The 17,875-nt window shown below is 42.8% G+C and overlaps 1 protein-coding gene across 1 annotated transcript in view; it reads right to left on the reverse strand.

Annotated features, from left to right (window-relative positions):
* Positions 1–17,875, reverse strand: part of RSRC1 (arginine and serine rich coiled-coil 1) — a 97,220-nt gene that overhangs the window by 47,376 nt on the left and 31,969 nt on the right. The window contains exon 6 of the mRNA XM_036388878.2: positions 1,791–1,827. Coding sequence (XP_036244771.1) covers positions 1,791–1,827 — 37 coding nt within the window. The remainder of the gene's footprint in view (positions 1–1,790; positions 1,828–17,875) is intronic.

Below are 17,875 nucleotides of genomic sequence, written 5' to 3' on the forward strand. Positions count from 1 at the left end.
TCTTGGCTGGAGTTGGGGGTTTTTTTTGGTTGATCAGATTGAAGAAAGACACGGACCTTAAAGCCCATCCAGCCCCACCCCTGCCATGGCAGGAACCTCCCACTGTCCCAGGCTGCTCCAGCCCCAGTGTCCAGCCTGGCCTTGGGCACTGCCAGGGATGCAGGGGCAGCCACAGCTGCTCTGGGCACCTGTGCCAGGGCCTGCCCACCCTGCCAGCCAGGAATTCCTTCCCAGTATTCCATCTAACCCTACTCCTTCCAGTTTGAAGCCATTCCCTGTGTTCTGTCAGTCCAGACTCTTGTAAATCCCAAATTGTAAACCACCCTTTTTTTACAGAAGGGATTTAATAACAGATTATCAAATCAAGATAAAGACCTCTAAGGGATTCAACCTGCAGGTGAGACAGCCCTGGAAGCAGCAAACAAGGTGGATTTTCCAACTGCTCTGAGAACTCTGCTCTTTATTGCATTTGGTGATTCCCAACACATTTCACAGGGCATCTTTAAAAAGGAGGAGCTTGAGGATCTCAATCCCAGCAGGATCTCCATCATTTCCATCCCACTATGATCTCCATCCCACCAGGATCTCCGTCCTCTCCACCCCACCATGACCCTCATCCCATCACAATCTCCATCCTTTCCATCCCACCAAGATCTCAATCCCACCAGGATCTCCATCCTCTCCACCCCACCAGGATCTCCATCCTCTCCACCCCACCAGGATCTCCATCCTCTCCACCCCACCAGGATCTCCATCCCATCACAATCTCCATCCTTTCCATCCCACCAAGATCTCAATCCCACCAGGATCTCCATCCTCTCCACCCCACCAGGATCTCCATCCTCTCCACCCCTCTGGCACTCCAAGGAGATCCTGGTGCCCAAGCTCCTCCAAATCCTTCCCAAGTGATTCCCAGAATGGGAAGCAACAAGAGAAAAGCAGCTCTGTCCAATGAGACACGCAATGTTTTTCACAGCACTATGGAACAGCAGGGATTATTTACATATTCCATGAAAAACCCTTCTCAGGATGGATGTGCCATTAACAGTGAATATTTTAATTTAATGGGATTTAATAATCACTTTACATCAACTATTTAATGTTCCACTGACTGCTGGTACCAACATGTGAGGCTCAACCAGCTTCTGACTTGTGACAAGATTTTATTTTTCCCAGTTTTGATCAACTGATGAGTTTTTAATGCTAAGCCTGGCTTGCCATCACTTGTGGGTTTAACATGTTTACTTAAACCAGAAATATTTTGCACCTCAATTATTATTTCCTACTGCAGCCCTGAATGGAATTTAAGTCGATCCATTATTCATAAAGCAAAGACAAGAGAAAACACAAAGCTGTGCACTTCTTTCAAAGCCTCCAAATGACTCAAACACACCATATTTATGCATGCAATATTTGATTGTGTCCCTGGCTCTTTTTTTTTTTTTTAACTTTTTTTTTTAATCACAAGTTTGTTGTTTTCAGATCAGGATATGCCAAAAATCCAACACCAAACAATTTTTGTTTATAATTAAGGCAATCATCAATCCAAGGATTGTAGTCCAGTTTATTTCATCTCGACATCAAAAAAAAGTAATTTAAAAAAATTAAAATTCCCTTGAAATGGGGAGATAAATGAAAATGTGAGTGCCTTCACATAATAACAGTAGCCTGACCCTCTGGGAAATGGTTGACTTTCTCAATTCAAGGTATTCAAAGCTCATTCAAAAGTGTTCATTTGGAATGCAGATATCAAAGATGATGCAAATGTTCAAGAGAAAATTAAAACTTACCAGATGTTCTAATCCAGCTTTGATGTTTGCAGAGTCCCTGTAAGAGAAGAACAAAAGTTCTAAATAGTTGCTAAACCCTTGTCTGCAACGATTTCTGTTTAACTCTGAAATGGCAAAGCTGGGTAATTTCTCCAGTGTGTCAAATTTTTAATTTTAACACACATATTTACCTGTAACACCTAAAAAACATTGATTATCCTAATGCTCAATGACAGAATTCAACCCTCAAATAGTACCCGCCCTGAAATTGCTACAAACAGTAGCAATGCCACGGGATACACATTTAAATTAACATTTTAATCTAATTATCCCACTAGCTACCCTGGAAAGAATCAGCCAGGCCAGGCCATGGAGCTGTTTATCAAATCCACGTTTGGTGCCTCCTGGTTCTGCCCTGCCACCACTACCACAATGAAATTCCCTGCCCCTTTCCAAGGGGATGGAGAGAAGGAGTTGTGAATAATTCCATGGCTCATGGCAGCCATGCTGGAGCTGGGCATCCAATCCCTGAAAGCTGCAAAAAGTGCAAAGGTGCACAGAGAAAATGGGAAGAATTTTACATAAAGGCAGCTGCAAAAAAAAAAAAAAAAAGGACCAAAGTATCTGAGTAAAAACTCTGAAAAGCAAAAATTCAGAGGGAAAATTTATCTTTAACATATCCTGCCATGGAAAAAAAAATATGAAATCCAATGGAAAACAAATTAAAAATTCCTGAAATCCCAACCCACCAGACAAGGAGATGGTTTCTGCTTCCATCAGCTCCAGGTTCTACCTAATTCCAACATCCCCTCTTGGAAGGTGGGTCATTCCCACAGCAAACAGAGAAACCAGCCCGTGAGGACTGCAGGGAACCAGTTTACACTACACTATTACTAATTACTAGTACTAAAATTGCTAATTATTTATCGTTTCCTAAAGCTTTTCCAAAAATCTGCTATGCAGTTTTTTCTATTTAAATGTCATTAATGAAGCGAGAGGGGGGAAAAAAAAATAAGTACTTTAGCTGTTTGACTTTGAAAAAATTTAATTTCTCAGTCCTAGAGGATTTATCCCAATTTTGGAGACAGGAGAAGGCTCCAGGGAGAGCTCAGAGCCCCTGGCAGGGCCTGAAGGGGCTCCAGGAGAGCTGCAGAGGGACTGGGGACAAGGATGGAGGGACAGGAGCCAGGGAATGGCTCCCAGTGCCAGAGGGCAGGGATGGGTGGGAGACTGGGAACTGGGAATTCCTGGCTGGGATGGGATTCCCAGAGCAGCTGGGGCTGCCCCTGCATCCCTGGCAGTGCCCAAGGCCAGGCTGGACACTGGGGCTGGAGCACCTGGGGCAGTGGGAGGTGTCCCTGCCCATGGCTGGGGTGGGATGGATGGGACTGATCTCCCTTCCCACCCAGAGCATTCCATGATCCCATGATCCCTTCTGGAGGCTCCACCTGGCCCTTGGAGGTGGCACTGCTCTGGGAGAGGACGCAGGGCAGGGCTGGAGGAGCTCCCAGGCCAGCCCCATCCCTGCCATCAATATCTGTGCACCTCCCTCAGCCTGTGCTGAAAGCAGCCCTAATTCAATTCCAGGCCTCAAAACTGATAAAAAAGGTCCTGAAGTGGAAAATGTGAGGAGATTATTGGCAAATGAATAAAGATTTGTATCGAACCAACACACGGGAGCGGAGCGGGGCTTGGTGGGGCTGTTTTTTAATCATGGCCTGTCTCAAACCTTCTGGGAACAGCGAGTTTCCCTTCCCCTCCTGCAGCACATCGATTCCTGAATTAGGCTGCAATATTAAATAATTAATATACTTGCCATGATTGATGTTTTGCATTAGTTGAATATTAGGTTATCAATCAAAATCCACTTGGTTTAATGTAATAATATTGAAAAAGTGTCACGGGCTGTTCAGCCAATTTGTAGTTGAGGCAGCCCAGACAGGAATATTGGTGTAGCACAAGGCCCTAACGCAGGAAATGCACTGCTGGAACATCCATAAGGAAAACATTATCAAACTAACCAGGACAAGGCTGAGCTTGTCCTAAATAAACCTTGGGGCACCTGTCACTTGCAATGAAAACCTCTCCCCAGCCTGAGGCTGCAGGGCATCAATCAGCCAGGCTATGGCAGGGTTTTATCTTTTAGTTAGCCAATAGATTATATTAGAGATCTTACACAATTATATTCTGCATCCCATTCTATAGTACATTAGATATACTATAAATTATATTACATAATTACCCTTATATTTATCTAATTATGTCTAATAATTATATATTTAAAATACATACTATAAATGATAACATAACATTTGTTGCATTTGTATAATTATGTGAAATAATCACATATTTAAATTATATTGTTTGTATCAAATTATACAAATAAGGCTCCAATTATTACTATATTTCAGATGTTGTTTTAGGCAAACCCATGGCCACAGCTCAGTCTCTCCCACACAGCCTTGAGTGCCTGCAGAATTTTAAACCATTCAACACCACAAATAAAAGCCAGGAGCAGCTTCATGCACATCCAACATTCCAATGCTCACAACATAAAAGAAACCATTAATTTGGTATCATTACCAGATAATTATGTTTTACTCCATTTTATACCCCAGACTTCCCAATAAATGTGCTTTCCATACCATCTCCAGTGCAGCACCTTCCTTTCTTTGGTTCATTAGGCAAGTTTGATTTTATTCCTGAGTTTTCCTTTTTCTACCAGAGAAGCTTTGGCAATTTTCCCCACTATAGTCAAGGATTTGCAGCAAAACACCACCTGACATGCATATATATATATAAAGTCATCCATTAAACCCAGGAAATATCATACTCAGGCTTATCCAAATGTTTCAGCAATGCCAGGGGAAGAAATTCCAGCTCCATCTGAATCCTGGTCATCAGGGACCTGTAGCAAGAAGCTGGGAATTCAATTAAGGAAGTTCCATCCCTGCCCATGGCAGGGGGGGGAACTGGAGGAATTTTAAGGTCCCTTCCAACACAAACCATTCTGGGATTCTCCAGGTTTTGCCAGGTTTGGGATAACTTAAACCCACAGTAACTAACTGAGGTGGTGTGAACTTCCTTTGCCAGTAACTTAAATGAAAAGTATTCCCTAGCACTTGCTGAAATAATGATTTTAACCTGGAACGTATTTATGTTCCTAAAAATACTCCCTGTATCAAACTAATCATTAATCAAGGGAGCTGAAAAACGTGCACTATCCTCAAAATACCCCATTCAGGTATTATAAAACAGCCTAAGATTTCACATATAATGTACTTTCCAGTGAATTTACAGCAGTTCCATCCAAGAACTGAAGGACTAACAGAGTTAATTAATACCCAATAATAGTCTTTGCCATAGATTTTGAGTGAGAAGCCATAGGCTGCAGGATAATCCTATGGGTTTTTTATACCCAACATGGACATTACAGGAAAACTCAGGTCAAAGGGACTTTTGGAAGGTGCAGAGTTCCTGAGAAAAGAATTAGATTTCCATGTGATCACACAACTTTATTTCTACCTCAGGATATCCCAAGATGAGACATTGCTGAACTTGTCATTTTTTGCTGCTCTTTCCAATTTTTTCCTGCACAACAAACTCATCAAGAAGAGCAAATGGTTTGGGAATCCCTGATAGGAAAAGCACCCATTATGTATTTTTTAAAGTGTGCAATGTTGTTTTGTTCTTACCAAGCACCAACTTCAAATGATCTGGAGCTGATCCTGGAGTGTGAAGACTCCAAACCTTGGTTGCCTTGGCCCCTGTGGATCCCTCCAATCGTCCAAACAATTTATCTCAGGAAAAAACAGTAGGAAGTTTGGCCAACTGCTAATAAATTTAAATGCAACAAAGACCCCAAGATGATCCTATGAAGGTCATTTAGCAAAAGCAGGAGGAAAAGCCAAAGTCAGCCCCCACACAAACACTCTGGAATAACGTGGAACTGCCAAGGAACTCCATGGAATATAATGCAAACCAAATTGAATCATGCTAAAACCAGGACTTTAAACAGGACACAAGGTGAAGCAATTTCCATAATATGTTATCCTAGAAAGAAGGAAAATCAGTACCCAAGAGACCTTATCAAATATTCAACAGGGGAAATATATAATAACCCTGGCTCAGAGAGTAAAATCCAAGATTTTATGCAATATCAACACTGAAACTAAACAGAGAGAGAAAACTCCAAAATACAGTGTTGATAAAAGCAGTATTTTCAAACAGACTCTACAAAAATATTGCACTTCTTTGCATGTATTTGTCAGGTAAACAAGAGACAAAACAACTACCCAAAATCTCCTGGCTTTGCTTTACAGAGACTTCAAGTCAGGTATGAAAATCCCATAAATCACAAGAAATAAAACAACCACCCAAAATCTCCTGGGTTTGTTTCAGGCTGGGTATGGAAATCCCATAAATGACCAAAGCTGATTCCTCTGTCCTGGCTGCCCTAAAGCCATTCCTCAACTCAATTTGGTCACTCCAAGGACATCACAAGGTGCAAATCATTGGAGTTTTCCTACTTGGAGTGGGTTTGCTTGGTTTTCCCCTGGTTTTGGATGGTTTTGGTTTGGCTGGCTCTCCCCTGGTTTTGGCTGGATTTTTCCCTGGTTTTGGCTGGATTTGGTTTGGTTGGTTCTCCCCTGGATTTGGTTTGGTTGGTTCTCCCCTGGCTTTGGCTGGGCTGGCTCTTCCCTGGTTTTGGCTGGATTCTTCCCTGGTTTTGGATGGTTTTGGTTTGGCTGGCTCTCCCCTGGTTTTGGCTGGATTCTTCCCTGGTTCTGGCTGGCTGGGTGGCATTTCTCCTGCTGTTCCCTTCACCAGGAATGAGATCTTGTTCCTCCCTGTCTGCATTCCCAGCAAACACAGGCAATTAAACATCAGGCTCTGGAATGCCACCGTCTCTGTTAACCAGCCTTAAATAAATTAGACAACTTTGGCCTGGTTTACCTTCTCTGTAATATTATTTAGTAGATATTCAATTAAAACACATCCTGTAGGTGAAAGTGTAGGGAAACATTTCCATAATGGACATCAGTGGCAGTCGGAAGTGCTGCTAATTAGCCCCAAAGAACAAACCAGATTACAGAAGGAGCAGCGAGCCCGGCACTGGAAATGCCCACAAGGCTGGGCTGAATATTAAACAAAGCCCAGCAAGTTCCAGTCTTGGGAAGCACATCTATGGGAAAAACTCTCTGGACTGGTAGAGACTGTTACAGGTTAATGAGGAACATAGAGGCAGAGCACAATAATTATCATACCCAACACCTCCCCATCTGGGTTGGGATGGCTGCAGAATATAAACACAGCACTGAGGCTGCCACTAATTACTCGTGTGCTGCCATTAGCAGAAATATTGGGAACTCTGTGAGCTTCTCCTCTGCTCCTGGTACTGAGGAGTATTAAATGCAAGTGTAAGTCAGGGAGGAAATTTAAATGTTCTAAGCACTAAAACAATTTGAGTACAATCAATTTTCCATTTGCTGAAAGCTTCTAAATCCCCCTCATTTACCCAATTACTACTGTACTTAACCTAATGAAATTTTATTCTGCGGGAACAATACTATTCTTAAACAAATTCTTGAAAAAATATAAGATTAAAAACTTCGAGACAAAGAATAAACTCCTAGAGAAAAGATGCAAATAAAATTACTATCATAATCTTTTGTTTTTTATTTGCAAGTAGAAGAGTGAAGAGAAACAAAAGCATGGAACATAGCATCTGTCATATCAGAATATAAAAAGATGATCCTGGCACCAAATGAAAAAGCTCTAATTCATTTGCAAATCAAGCCTGCCAGTTCTATTTCAAGCTGGCGGTAACTGTCAAGAGTTAACAAGATAATCACTTTCAATCCTGCCTTCAATGGTACATTACACTGTTATTCCATTCAATAAGGCCCTTCTTTGGGGCACTGGATGAATGGTTTTCATTTCCAACTCACACAAAAAGTTGCAGAAAAAAAAAAAATCCATGGAGCTTAAGAAAGAAATCCCTTTATGGGCATTTATCTGCCGGCACTTGCTTTTAGGCAAAATGAGATATTTGGATACATTGGTGTCCATTCACTTCCTCTATTCCTTCAGGCCCTCAGTCTGGTGATAAAAAAAAAAATCCCACAAGGAAACCTCAAGCCTGTTTAGTTTGGGGTTGGTTTTTTTTAAACTCTCTATGCACATTAAGCAAGTTCTGCAATAATCTTTGGTAAACGCTTCACACCACACTGAAACTACATCGGGTTTGAACAGCTCCATCTTTGTCTAAATTCATTATAAACTGCTCAAAAAATACTAAATGTTCATGAAAATTGTGCTTAGGGAAACATTTGCCAGTTGCTCATTAAATATTCAGCAAAAATAAAGTTACCAATTAAAGGCTCTCTGCCTAAGAAACACAGCAACCTCCAATTTATCTGAATTAATTATATGTAATTCTTTTCTAAGACTCTGTGCCATGAATTCTTCCCAAGAGGAGAAAATCTGAGAAGTTTATTAAGTATTTTAAACTTATTTGCTGGCACCCAACTTTCTACTAAGACCTGTGAATAAAACTCTTCAAGCTTTTGCTCACTGCTCAAAATTCACATTACAAACCACAGCCTGAGCTCCCTTGCACAGATCCCATTCTATTACTGCATATTCATATTTAAAGGATGGGATTTATGATCTTAGAGATTTTTTCTAACCTCAAGGATTCTACAAAGCAATTTAAAGCTTCTATACTGACTTTAGAAACAAATTATTCTCTTTTTTTTCTCCAATGTTTTCCTTCTTTCTTTAATCCCCACAGATCTCAGTTCAGAGAACAAAGCTAAATTTGTATTTAATATCTGAACAGAGCTCAGCTTATCCAACCTATAACCAATACAGAGCTACACATACTTTTAATTTATTTTATTGATCAGCAAAAATCCCTTTCTTCAAACCCAGGGACCCACCTCACCCACCACTTCTTATTCTATCTGCACAACTCAGATTTTTAATTGTTTTTCTAACCCATCACTAAAGTCAGACAACTTCTTCCCCACCCTTCTCATGCAAATGTTCCTTTCTATTCAGGCTTTCTTTTATGGAAAATCCAAACACCACAAGTTACAGTTTCATTTTTGTTCTTTGCACTTCACAAGTTCTTCAAAGCTTCTAAACACAAAGATGTTCTTGTAATTAAAAAAATACTTCAACAAACCCAAAGCCCAAATGCCTCTATCTATGAGGTATTAGGATACAGCTGGTTTTGTTGCCCTGCTGCCCCATAGTTCAAAATAAAAATTATTGAAATAAAAATTAATTTAAAATTCACACAATTTTGAAGGACTTTGAAAGAGCACAAGATGTTGCCCTTAGAATAGGAATTAAGAGGAAGTGACAGATTTCAAACAGCAGGTCGGAAAGAAGATTAATAAAGCAAGAAAAAGGAAGGAAGATTAATAAAGTTAAAAAAACCCAGAAGTTTGGGATGTGCTCTCTAGGCAGCAGCAGGATGGCACCAACACTGCTGAAAAACAAACAACTGATTAAAAAATATGAACCAACAACCAACTGATCTCCACAGCTCAGGGAAGCACCAGGACCACCCAGCAATCCTTGGAGGCGCAGCTTTTACAACCAAAGACTCAAAAAACATTTCCAACGTCCCTGAAGAGGAGTGCAGCCCTTTGGGAGCCATGGGCAAGTTCAGCCCCACAAATTCCCACCTGGCTGGAATTCCAGCCCTTGGGACTGCATCTGGCCCATTTCAGCAGCCTGAAGCCTCGTGGGGGTTTAGGCATCCCTGTGTGGAGGGATAAAAACCCAGTTTGGAAATGCTGCTGCAGTGCTGCTCTGAGCTGAGCTGGTGACTTTGGTTTGATTCCTCTCCCTCCTTCCACCCAGGCTGATCTCAGAATATTCTCAGAATGTCTCAGATATGTCTCACAGGCCCAGCTTTTCATTCCTACACAAGACAGGATTTTCCTATTCCTGAACACAGCAAATCCACCTGATCTGGGAACACTTCATCTCCTCATCTACCTCAGCTTTTTTGGTCAGAAGAGGTTTGAGTTTCAGGCTTTCCTCCACAATTAACTTTTTTTTTTTAATCTCACCTTGATGTAGCCCTAAGGAAAACCTTTGGAAGCCTCTTGGTCTCTCCAAGATGGCAATTCCAAGCAGCCCAGTCTAACTTCCAGTAAGGAAGGAAGTTGTATCTTCCAACAACTGGGCTGTGTTGCAAGACAAATTTATAAAATTTTAAAAGGGAGAGCTGAAGTCAAGCTTGAGGGGGAATTCCTCAAGTTCCTTGGCCACAAATGAAGAGGAAGAAATAATATTTCATCAAAATGAAATTAAAACAGAAACTGATTGCAAGTCTCAAACACATCTGACCAAACCCAAGCCTAACAGACAAAAATAACCTGGAAATGCTTTGAAAGCATGAGGGGAAAAAATCTAATCAAATTAAAACCAGCTACTTGGAGCTCATGAAGGAGAGGAGATGGACAGGGATCACCAAAGTTCTCACCTTGGTTTTTCCAGGATTCAGCCCAAAACAAGGGGGGGGCACCTTTGGGGCAGGGCTGAAAACACAGACACAGGCTGGAGTCTGATGTGCACCACAGCGGGGTGAGAACAAGGAAAGATCTGCAAGTTCCCTAAACCACAGTTTGTGTTTTGGGCAGAAAATTTGACAGCCTAAAAAAGCCCCAAAAGCCCCAAGCAAAGCTGCCTGAGCTCTCCATGCTCCTTGAGTTGCACCAGAACCTCCTTCAGGCTTCCCATTTCGCCAATTGCTAAACCTAAAATTCTTACACTCCACGCTGGCCTCACTCATTTCACTCTCTTGCTCTCAGAAATTTGCTTTTAACCTCTTGCTGCCATGAAAAACCAACACCATCTGTTTGCTTTGGCTCTTCTCATTCCCAGAGAAAGTGTCCAGTGGAAACAGAGCAGGAGTGGCTTTGCAGGGTGGAACAAACTCCCAGCAAAGTGCCAGCCAACCTCTAGACCAGGAATCCCAAAATCCCAGAAAGGTTTGGGTTGGAAGGGACCTTAAGCCCATCCCATTCCAGCTCCCCAGGGACACCTTCCCCCAGAATCTCCCAAAAGCATTTTGTGTTCTGGCATTTCTTCAATGAAATCAAAATAATTAGTGCTGCACATTATTGACTTACCACCAAAATGAGACCAAAAAAAGACAAAAATATAAGACATGCCTCATTCTACAGCCAAGATTTCCCTCAAAGGTTGTTTTTTTAGTATAGAGAGAAGAGACTCCTGAAGGAATTGAGCACCATAAATAAGGCAGGCTCCAAGGAAACTTGGATCTTGAGGAATTTGGAGGTTGATGGTTAAAACCAGCACCTCCTGTTGTACCTGCCAATCTTGGGAGGTAAAGTGAAATATTCTATTTAAAATAAAAAGACCAAGTAAGTGGCCAGATCCTCCCAGGGCAGCACTTCCCAGAGGATTCCCAGCCCATACAAAAGACCTGGCACTGTGGATGATCCAGGTGACACTGGTGGGAAGAATCCCAAATGTGCCAAGGACCAGGGGAATACCCCCAAACACCTCGAGGTCCAGACCCACCCAGACCTGTATCCAGATTTTTGTGTCATGCGTCCCCTCCAGCATCCCCCAGCTGTGCTCAGGAGGGACCTCCTGCAACCACTGAGGTTGGAAAAGACCTCCAAGACCATCAAGTCCAGCCTTTGACCAAATCCTGCAATTAAATCAGGTTATGAAATGTAAGATCCAATTTTTTGACCATTCCAGGGCTGCCCTGCCAGGAAATTCCAACCCATGTCCAACCTGAACCTCCCCTGGCTCTCACTAAGGCTGGAAAACATCCCCAAAAATCACTGAGCCAACCATTCCTGAGCCACTGCAGACTGATGCTGCAAGACAGGCCCAAAGTGGTGCTGCTTTACTTTAAAATGCTTATTTTTACCTCAAATTTCAAGGTTAATTATATGTAATCCTGGTGACCTCAGCCAGCCCAGAGTCAGCTGAGCTCATGGGTGAATTGAGCTTTTATAATTTCTAAAAAGAGGAGCAGCCAAAAACCCTTTTGTCAACTGAAAATTCTGCCTCTCTATGATGCTCCCAGGATTAAAGATTTTCCCTACTGCAACACTCCTCAGATTTGTCTTATTTCCCTCTCTTCAAGAAATGCATCCAGACGGTCTCACCAATGTCAATCTGAACAAACTGCATTTTTTGCTAACTGCTGGTGGAAGAAGAATGTGGTAGAGACCATTGCAATACTTGTGGCTGACAGAGATGAAGAGAAAATAAAAATTTAATGGATAAACTGATAATTTAGAATGAACATGCAAAATGAGGGACTGATCTCCACAAGCAGCACCTTGATATTCCTGGGGAAGAAAAACCCTCAAGTATTGGCTTTTCCCCCATTTTCAGTTTGGGCTGAAAGCTGCAATTTCAATAAACAAAATTATTGTGTCCTGCAAAGAAGTGCCACAAAGGGGGGTCCCCAGAAGGTGGAACTGGAACTGTTCCAGGCAGTCAAACACATCCACGGGATCAGCACAAAGCTCAGGACTTCCACACAAAGGCAGCACAGGATAAGCCACTGCTTAACTTCCTGTCCAAGCAAGATGTTGCAAAGTTACATCAACATTTTTTGATAATTCTCAGGCCCTTCAAACAGGTAGGATGGTCCAGCAACATAAATAAATAATATATAAAAATATAGATATTTAAAAAATCCGCTTCCTCTGGTTATCGTGGCTTCAGCCAGCCAGCTCAGCATTTGGGTGAACAACTTTTACAGTTAATTTTTTTACTGTAAATTTCACAAAAAATTTACAAAAGTAAATTTTTTTTGTGAGTTAAATTTTACAAATTTTACTCACCCAGTACCAAAAGCAGAGAATGGAAGAAACTGGAAGAACCAAGTGAAGAAATTAAAAAAACTTTAGTTTAAAATAATAATAATTAATTATTAATCAATAATAACAAATTATTATTCTTAAATAGTAATAATAAATAATAATTTTGAAAACTTTGTACCTATATACAAGAAGATAAACAGCTTAGTTGTCTCTAGATGTATTTTTTTGCCCAGCAGCAGAAATCCAGCACAGCCAACAGCTGGAGTGAACAATGTTCAAACTGCAGGTGAAATGGGGGAAATCATTTCAGCTCTGGGGTAAAATTTGCAAACTCTGCTTCATGTCTGGGATTCAAGGTGGGCTCTTCCTTGCAAATCTGTAATGACAGAAGCTGCACAAACCAATGGTAGGAATGGCAGGAAATTGTCCATTCTTTGTACATACAACACAGCCTAACACGTGGTACTCGGTGTACTACAAAAGGAACAAAAATATATTTTTTAATTAATAAATTGGTGTTTTAAAACACTTTTTCCCATCCTGCATCTGGCATTTATGTCACCAGGTAATGAGGAAGGCTGAAATCAGCACATCCTGAAGCATCTCCTGCACTTGCAGGATGCCACAGACCTGAGTGGGGAGTGACAAAAAGCCAAGTGCTGAGAAATATTTGAGAAGCTGTAATAGCCCAGCAGCAGATAAACATTTTTTTAAAAATTAAAAGGCAGTCCCCAGTCAGAGCCAGGGGAATTTGCTATCTCTTGGACGTGGAACTGATCTGAATGCAATTACTTTATTCTTTTCAGCTCTGTTTGACTTTGAACTAAACATCAATTAATGCACAAACAAGATCTGTTAACTCCAATACCGATTTTTCCATAAAAGATGTGAAGCAAATTCATTGGCCCCCATTGAATGGCTTTGAGCAATCGCAGCCATCACCCAGGCAAGCTCAACTTCATTTTCCAGTGGTCACTTAAACCCTTAATTGTCACGACAAAACTCCCTCAGCCTCAGGTTTAAAGCCCTGCAATGAGCAAACAAGACATCACATAATGTATGCTCCAAAGCTGGGACCTTCCAGAGCTTCAGCTGCAGAGCAGCCATTGAGCCATGGCCAATGGAAGCTCATTTGAATAATCAATATGACAACCTTATTTTTCTAATGCAAACAGGATTGCTACAGTAAGGTGTCTCACTGCCACATCACAGTCATGGCCTCTTTTAACCCCTAATTAGATTTAGGCGATTATCCCTGCTCTTCCTTACAAGTGTACAGCCCGGATAAGGGATGACAAAAGCTATCTGCCACTTCCTCAGCCTCTGCAGGCTGCAGGTTATGCAGGGAGATACAGGGGAAGATCAGCAAACAATTGTTATTCATATCATCTCCAGTTTGGAGATAGTCACAGTTTGCCATCCGTGCTGAGGGAAAATAGCCCAGAGCATTAGGTAAATGCAAAACCCCTAAGAACATCGGGGTTACACAGATGGAAATTCAAGGTGATGTTGGGGAATTATGTTTAATTCAAATTGGTTATCACAAAGAGAACTATGGAGCCCTGGTTTTGTGCCTCACGCAGGAAACCCTGCATTTTCAAGAGATTTCTGTGCATTGTCTGGTGGTGTGTAACATTTTACATGGCTGGTTCTATCAAAATTAAAGGGGAAAAAAAAAAAAGAAATCAAACTTAGAAACAGCAATCCCAAAAGAATTACATTGCTCAACAAAGTCCGAGCAGACAGAGAAGATCTATTACAGAAATGTAATCACATTTCATTTACAAGAACTCTTATCTCAAGCACTTAAACATAACATTTAAACAGTTTTCCATTTTATTGTGCTCAGTATTGAAGCTAATAAGATAGAAAAGTATAATCACGTTAGCAACATTTCTATTGCATTACATAAACACAGCACGAGATTAAAGGCAGAGCAGGGGAAGGCAGTGCCTGCAAAACTGAGCCCTGGCTTCCTGCAGGCACACAGGAGCAGCACTGGGACCGTGTGTGACAAGTGCCACGCTGAAATTGGACCCTGGGCTCCCAAAATGGCCCTTCCCAGGCTGCCTGGAAAAGGGATTTCACCACATTCTCCACATGGGGAGGTGCTTTGGAGAGAAGAGAAGTCCTGGCTCTTACTGGAAGGATCATTTATCCAAGACGAGTAAAAAATGTTGAGAATTGCTACAAAACCCATTTGGACAGAGGTTTGAAAAGCACTGAAGGGGAACAGATTTTTAAAATATTGCACAAGTTGTGATGAACCCCTTACCAGCCATGCTCGAAGCAGCTCCAGTGCAACCCCCGCACTGGGGCTCCATTTCCATGGAATCTCCGCAGCCCTTCCCAGATTCCTGCTCCATGCCCAGCCCAGGGAGGCTCAGGCTGGGAGGGCTCACCTGGTGCCACCCCTGCTCCAGCAGGGCCATCCCAGGGCACAGCACTGGAATTGTCCCTGGGAGGCTCCAGAGCCCCTCTGGCCTGGGGGAACTCCCTGGGATCAGCCCCTGCCCCTTCCTCTGGTGCCACCCCCAGGCCCTGCTCCAAAAGTGGCTCCAGAACTTGCAGGACAGAGCAGGAAGAGAAACAACCAGGCATGGAAAGGAGGAGGATCCAGGCAGAGCCCAGAGCCCCTGGCAGGGCCTGAAGGGGCTCCAGGAGAGCTGCAGAGGGACTGGGGACAAGGATGGAGGGACAGGAGCCAGGGAATGGCTCCCAGTGCCAGAGGGCAGGGATGGATGGGACATTGGGAATTGGGAATTCCTGGCTGGGATGGGATTCCCAGAGCAGCTGGGGCTGCCCCTGCATCCCTGGCAGTGCCCAAGGCCAGGCTGGACATTGGAGGAAATAAGTTTTTCAAACCCCAGGAAACTCTGTCAGGAAAAAGTTCCTCTCCCATAACAATGTGAGAAGCACAACCTAAAAATAAGGCACAACTCAGAATATATTACAGTGCAGAATAGAATTTTCAAAAATTATATCTAAAACCTACAGCATATAAAACTTTGAGCCTGTAACATCAAGACCTAATTATCTACTATCCATTTACTGAGTTATTGTAGCCTGAATGTTTAAAAAAGGAAAAAAGCAGCAGAATTATTAAAATTATCTTTGAAGTTCATGGAAAGAGTTTCCAACAAGCTCTGAGGCCTAAAGCTTGCTTTGTTTTTTAAAATAAATTAATTGATGGACTTTAATCTTTTGTCCTCCTCAATAAAAAGCACATTGTGACCCTTTAAATCAGATTTAGTGGCTCTCACTCCATATAAACCCCTTCCTTCTCTTCCCTCTTCATGCTCCTGACTCACAGGGGACCTGTAAATTAACTCCCAGCAGAAACTCCCACTGCAACATCATCCAAAACTTCACCCAGGGTTTTTTTCCACACTGTTTAATGTGGCCAGGAAATAAAGGCAGAGCAAAGGAGCAGATAAAAAGGAAAAAGGGAGATGGCAGAGGCAGGCACATGAAGCCTTCTCACCCCTGGCCCTGCATTTCCCATTCCTGTGCTGAACACTCTCCCAGAAATCCATTGTCTGCATTTCCCTAATATTTTTCAATGCCCACCTGACAATAATCAATGGAAAAGCCCCTTTTCCCTCTTGGACACAGCATGATCCCATTAAGCAGCCTCAAAAGCTTCTGCTCTGAGCAGCCAAGGCAGGCCTTCCTGATCAATTCCTTAATCCATTTGGAGAGAATGGACTGGTCCTGCTGCTTCAGTTTCAGCCCAGGAAAAATCATTCCCAACATAATTCACCATTACATGGGCCTTGTACTACAAGAACTCCAGCTACTGGAGCAGCTGAGGAGCGAGGCAGGATCCAGGAGAATCCAAGATGATCCCGCTGGGTCTCCCCATTCCTCCCCTGGAAGGCACCCAAAGCATTTCCCAGCCCTGTCTTTCAGGGATATTTTAAGGTGTTGGTTTTGACACTAAATGTAAAAATCAATGGCTGGAGTGGAAGCCATTCCCAGAGTTTTTCCCCAGTAAAAGTGCAATGCATCAGGTTGCACCAATAGCTACAATAATCTAAAAAAAAAGGTAAAAAAGGAACAAACCCAACACAATGCTGAATTATTGTCTCAAGGACCACTCTGCTCCAGGGGCTGATGGGGAACATCATCCCATCCTGCTGGGGAACTGGAGGAGCTCATTCCAAGAAGGGATCAGGGGATTCTCAAGGAACAGAGAGGGACATGAAGGTTAAGAGCAGTCTCTGCATCTGGAAATCTCCTATGGGAACCAGATCCAGAAGTTCCAGAATGGAAAATTTGGGTTGGCCAGTCTCTTCTCCATGGGAAGATCCAAGAGCTTTCCCTCCTCAATGGAAAATCTCTCCAATGAAAGGGTGTGGAAGCAGGGAAATGGGAGCACAGGTTATCTGGAGGGTTTCACTCCTACTGAGCAGGAAAAACCTGCCCTGTACAGACCCAGGGGGTGCCAAGGATGAAACCAGAGCCTGGAAGGGAATCATGGAATCACAGAGAGGTTTGGGCTGGAAGGGACCTTAAATCCCCCCCAGTGCCAGCCCTGCCATGGCAGGGACACCTCCCACTGGCCCAGCCCCAGTGTCCAGCCTGGCCTTGGGCACTGCCAGGGATCCAGGGGCAGCCCCAGCTGCTCTGGGCACCTGTGCCAGGGCTGCCCACCCTCCCAGCCAGGAATTCCTTCCCAAAATCCAACCTACATGCCTCGTCTCTTAATTTCAACTATTCCCTCGTGTCCTGCCACTGATCAACAATTTAAATTATTTCATTTAAGTTTGTCACGTTATTTTAGAATTCCAAACAACAGAAAGGTCCAAAATCAGACCAGGATTAGAAATGCTTCCTCCAAACAAAGATGCTCCTTCCCTTCCTAATCAAAGCCATGGATGGTTTATAATCTCCATGGCAGGTAAGCTCATTCCAGAAAAAGCATTCCCAATCCAAAAGACGAGGTGCAACAGCGAGTTTAATATTTTATTGTGAATTTCAATTTCTCTTTACCACAGCATTATCTTTCAGATGGGCTGTTTGTGACCTGCCCCTCCTGTGCCTGCTCTGAGGAGCAGTTTGCTGGTTTGGGGCTGGGTTTTCCCTAAATCCTTGCTGGAGACTGGTGGGTTTAGTAGCAGGATGCAGGAGCAGGGTGCAGGGTGAGGTGATTACTGTATCTCTGCTGTTCAGTATCTGCAGGGTGTCTCAGTGCCACTCCAACTCCTTAAACCCAGTAAAGAGATTACAGCTCACACTAACTGGATTTGCACAGCTCTGGATCAT

This window comes from Molothrus ater, chromosome 10 (genome assembly GCF_012460135.2).
Source record: "Molothrus ater isolate BHLD 08-10-18 breed brown headed cowbird chromosome 10, BPBGC_Mater_1.1, whole genome shotgun sequence".
In the NCBI taxonomy this organism is placed as follows: Eukaryota; Metazoa; Chordata; class Aves; order Passeriformes; family Icteridae; genus Molothrus; species Molothrus ater.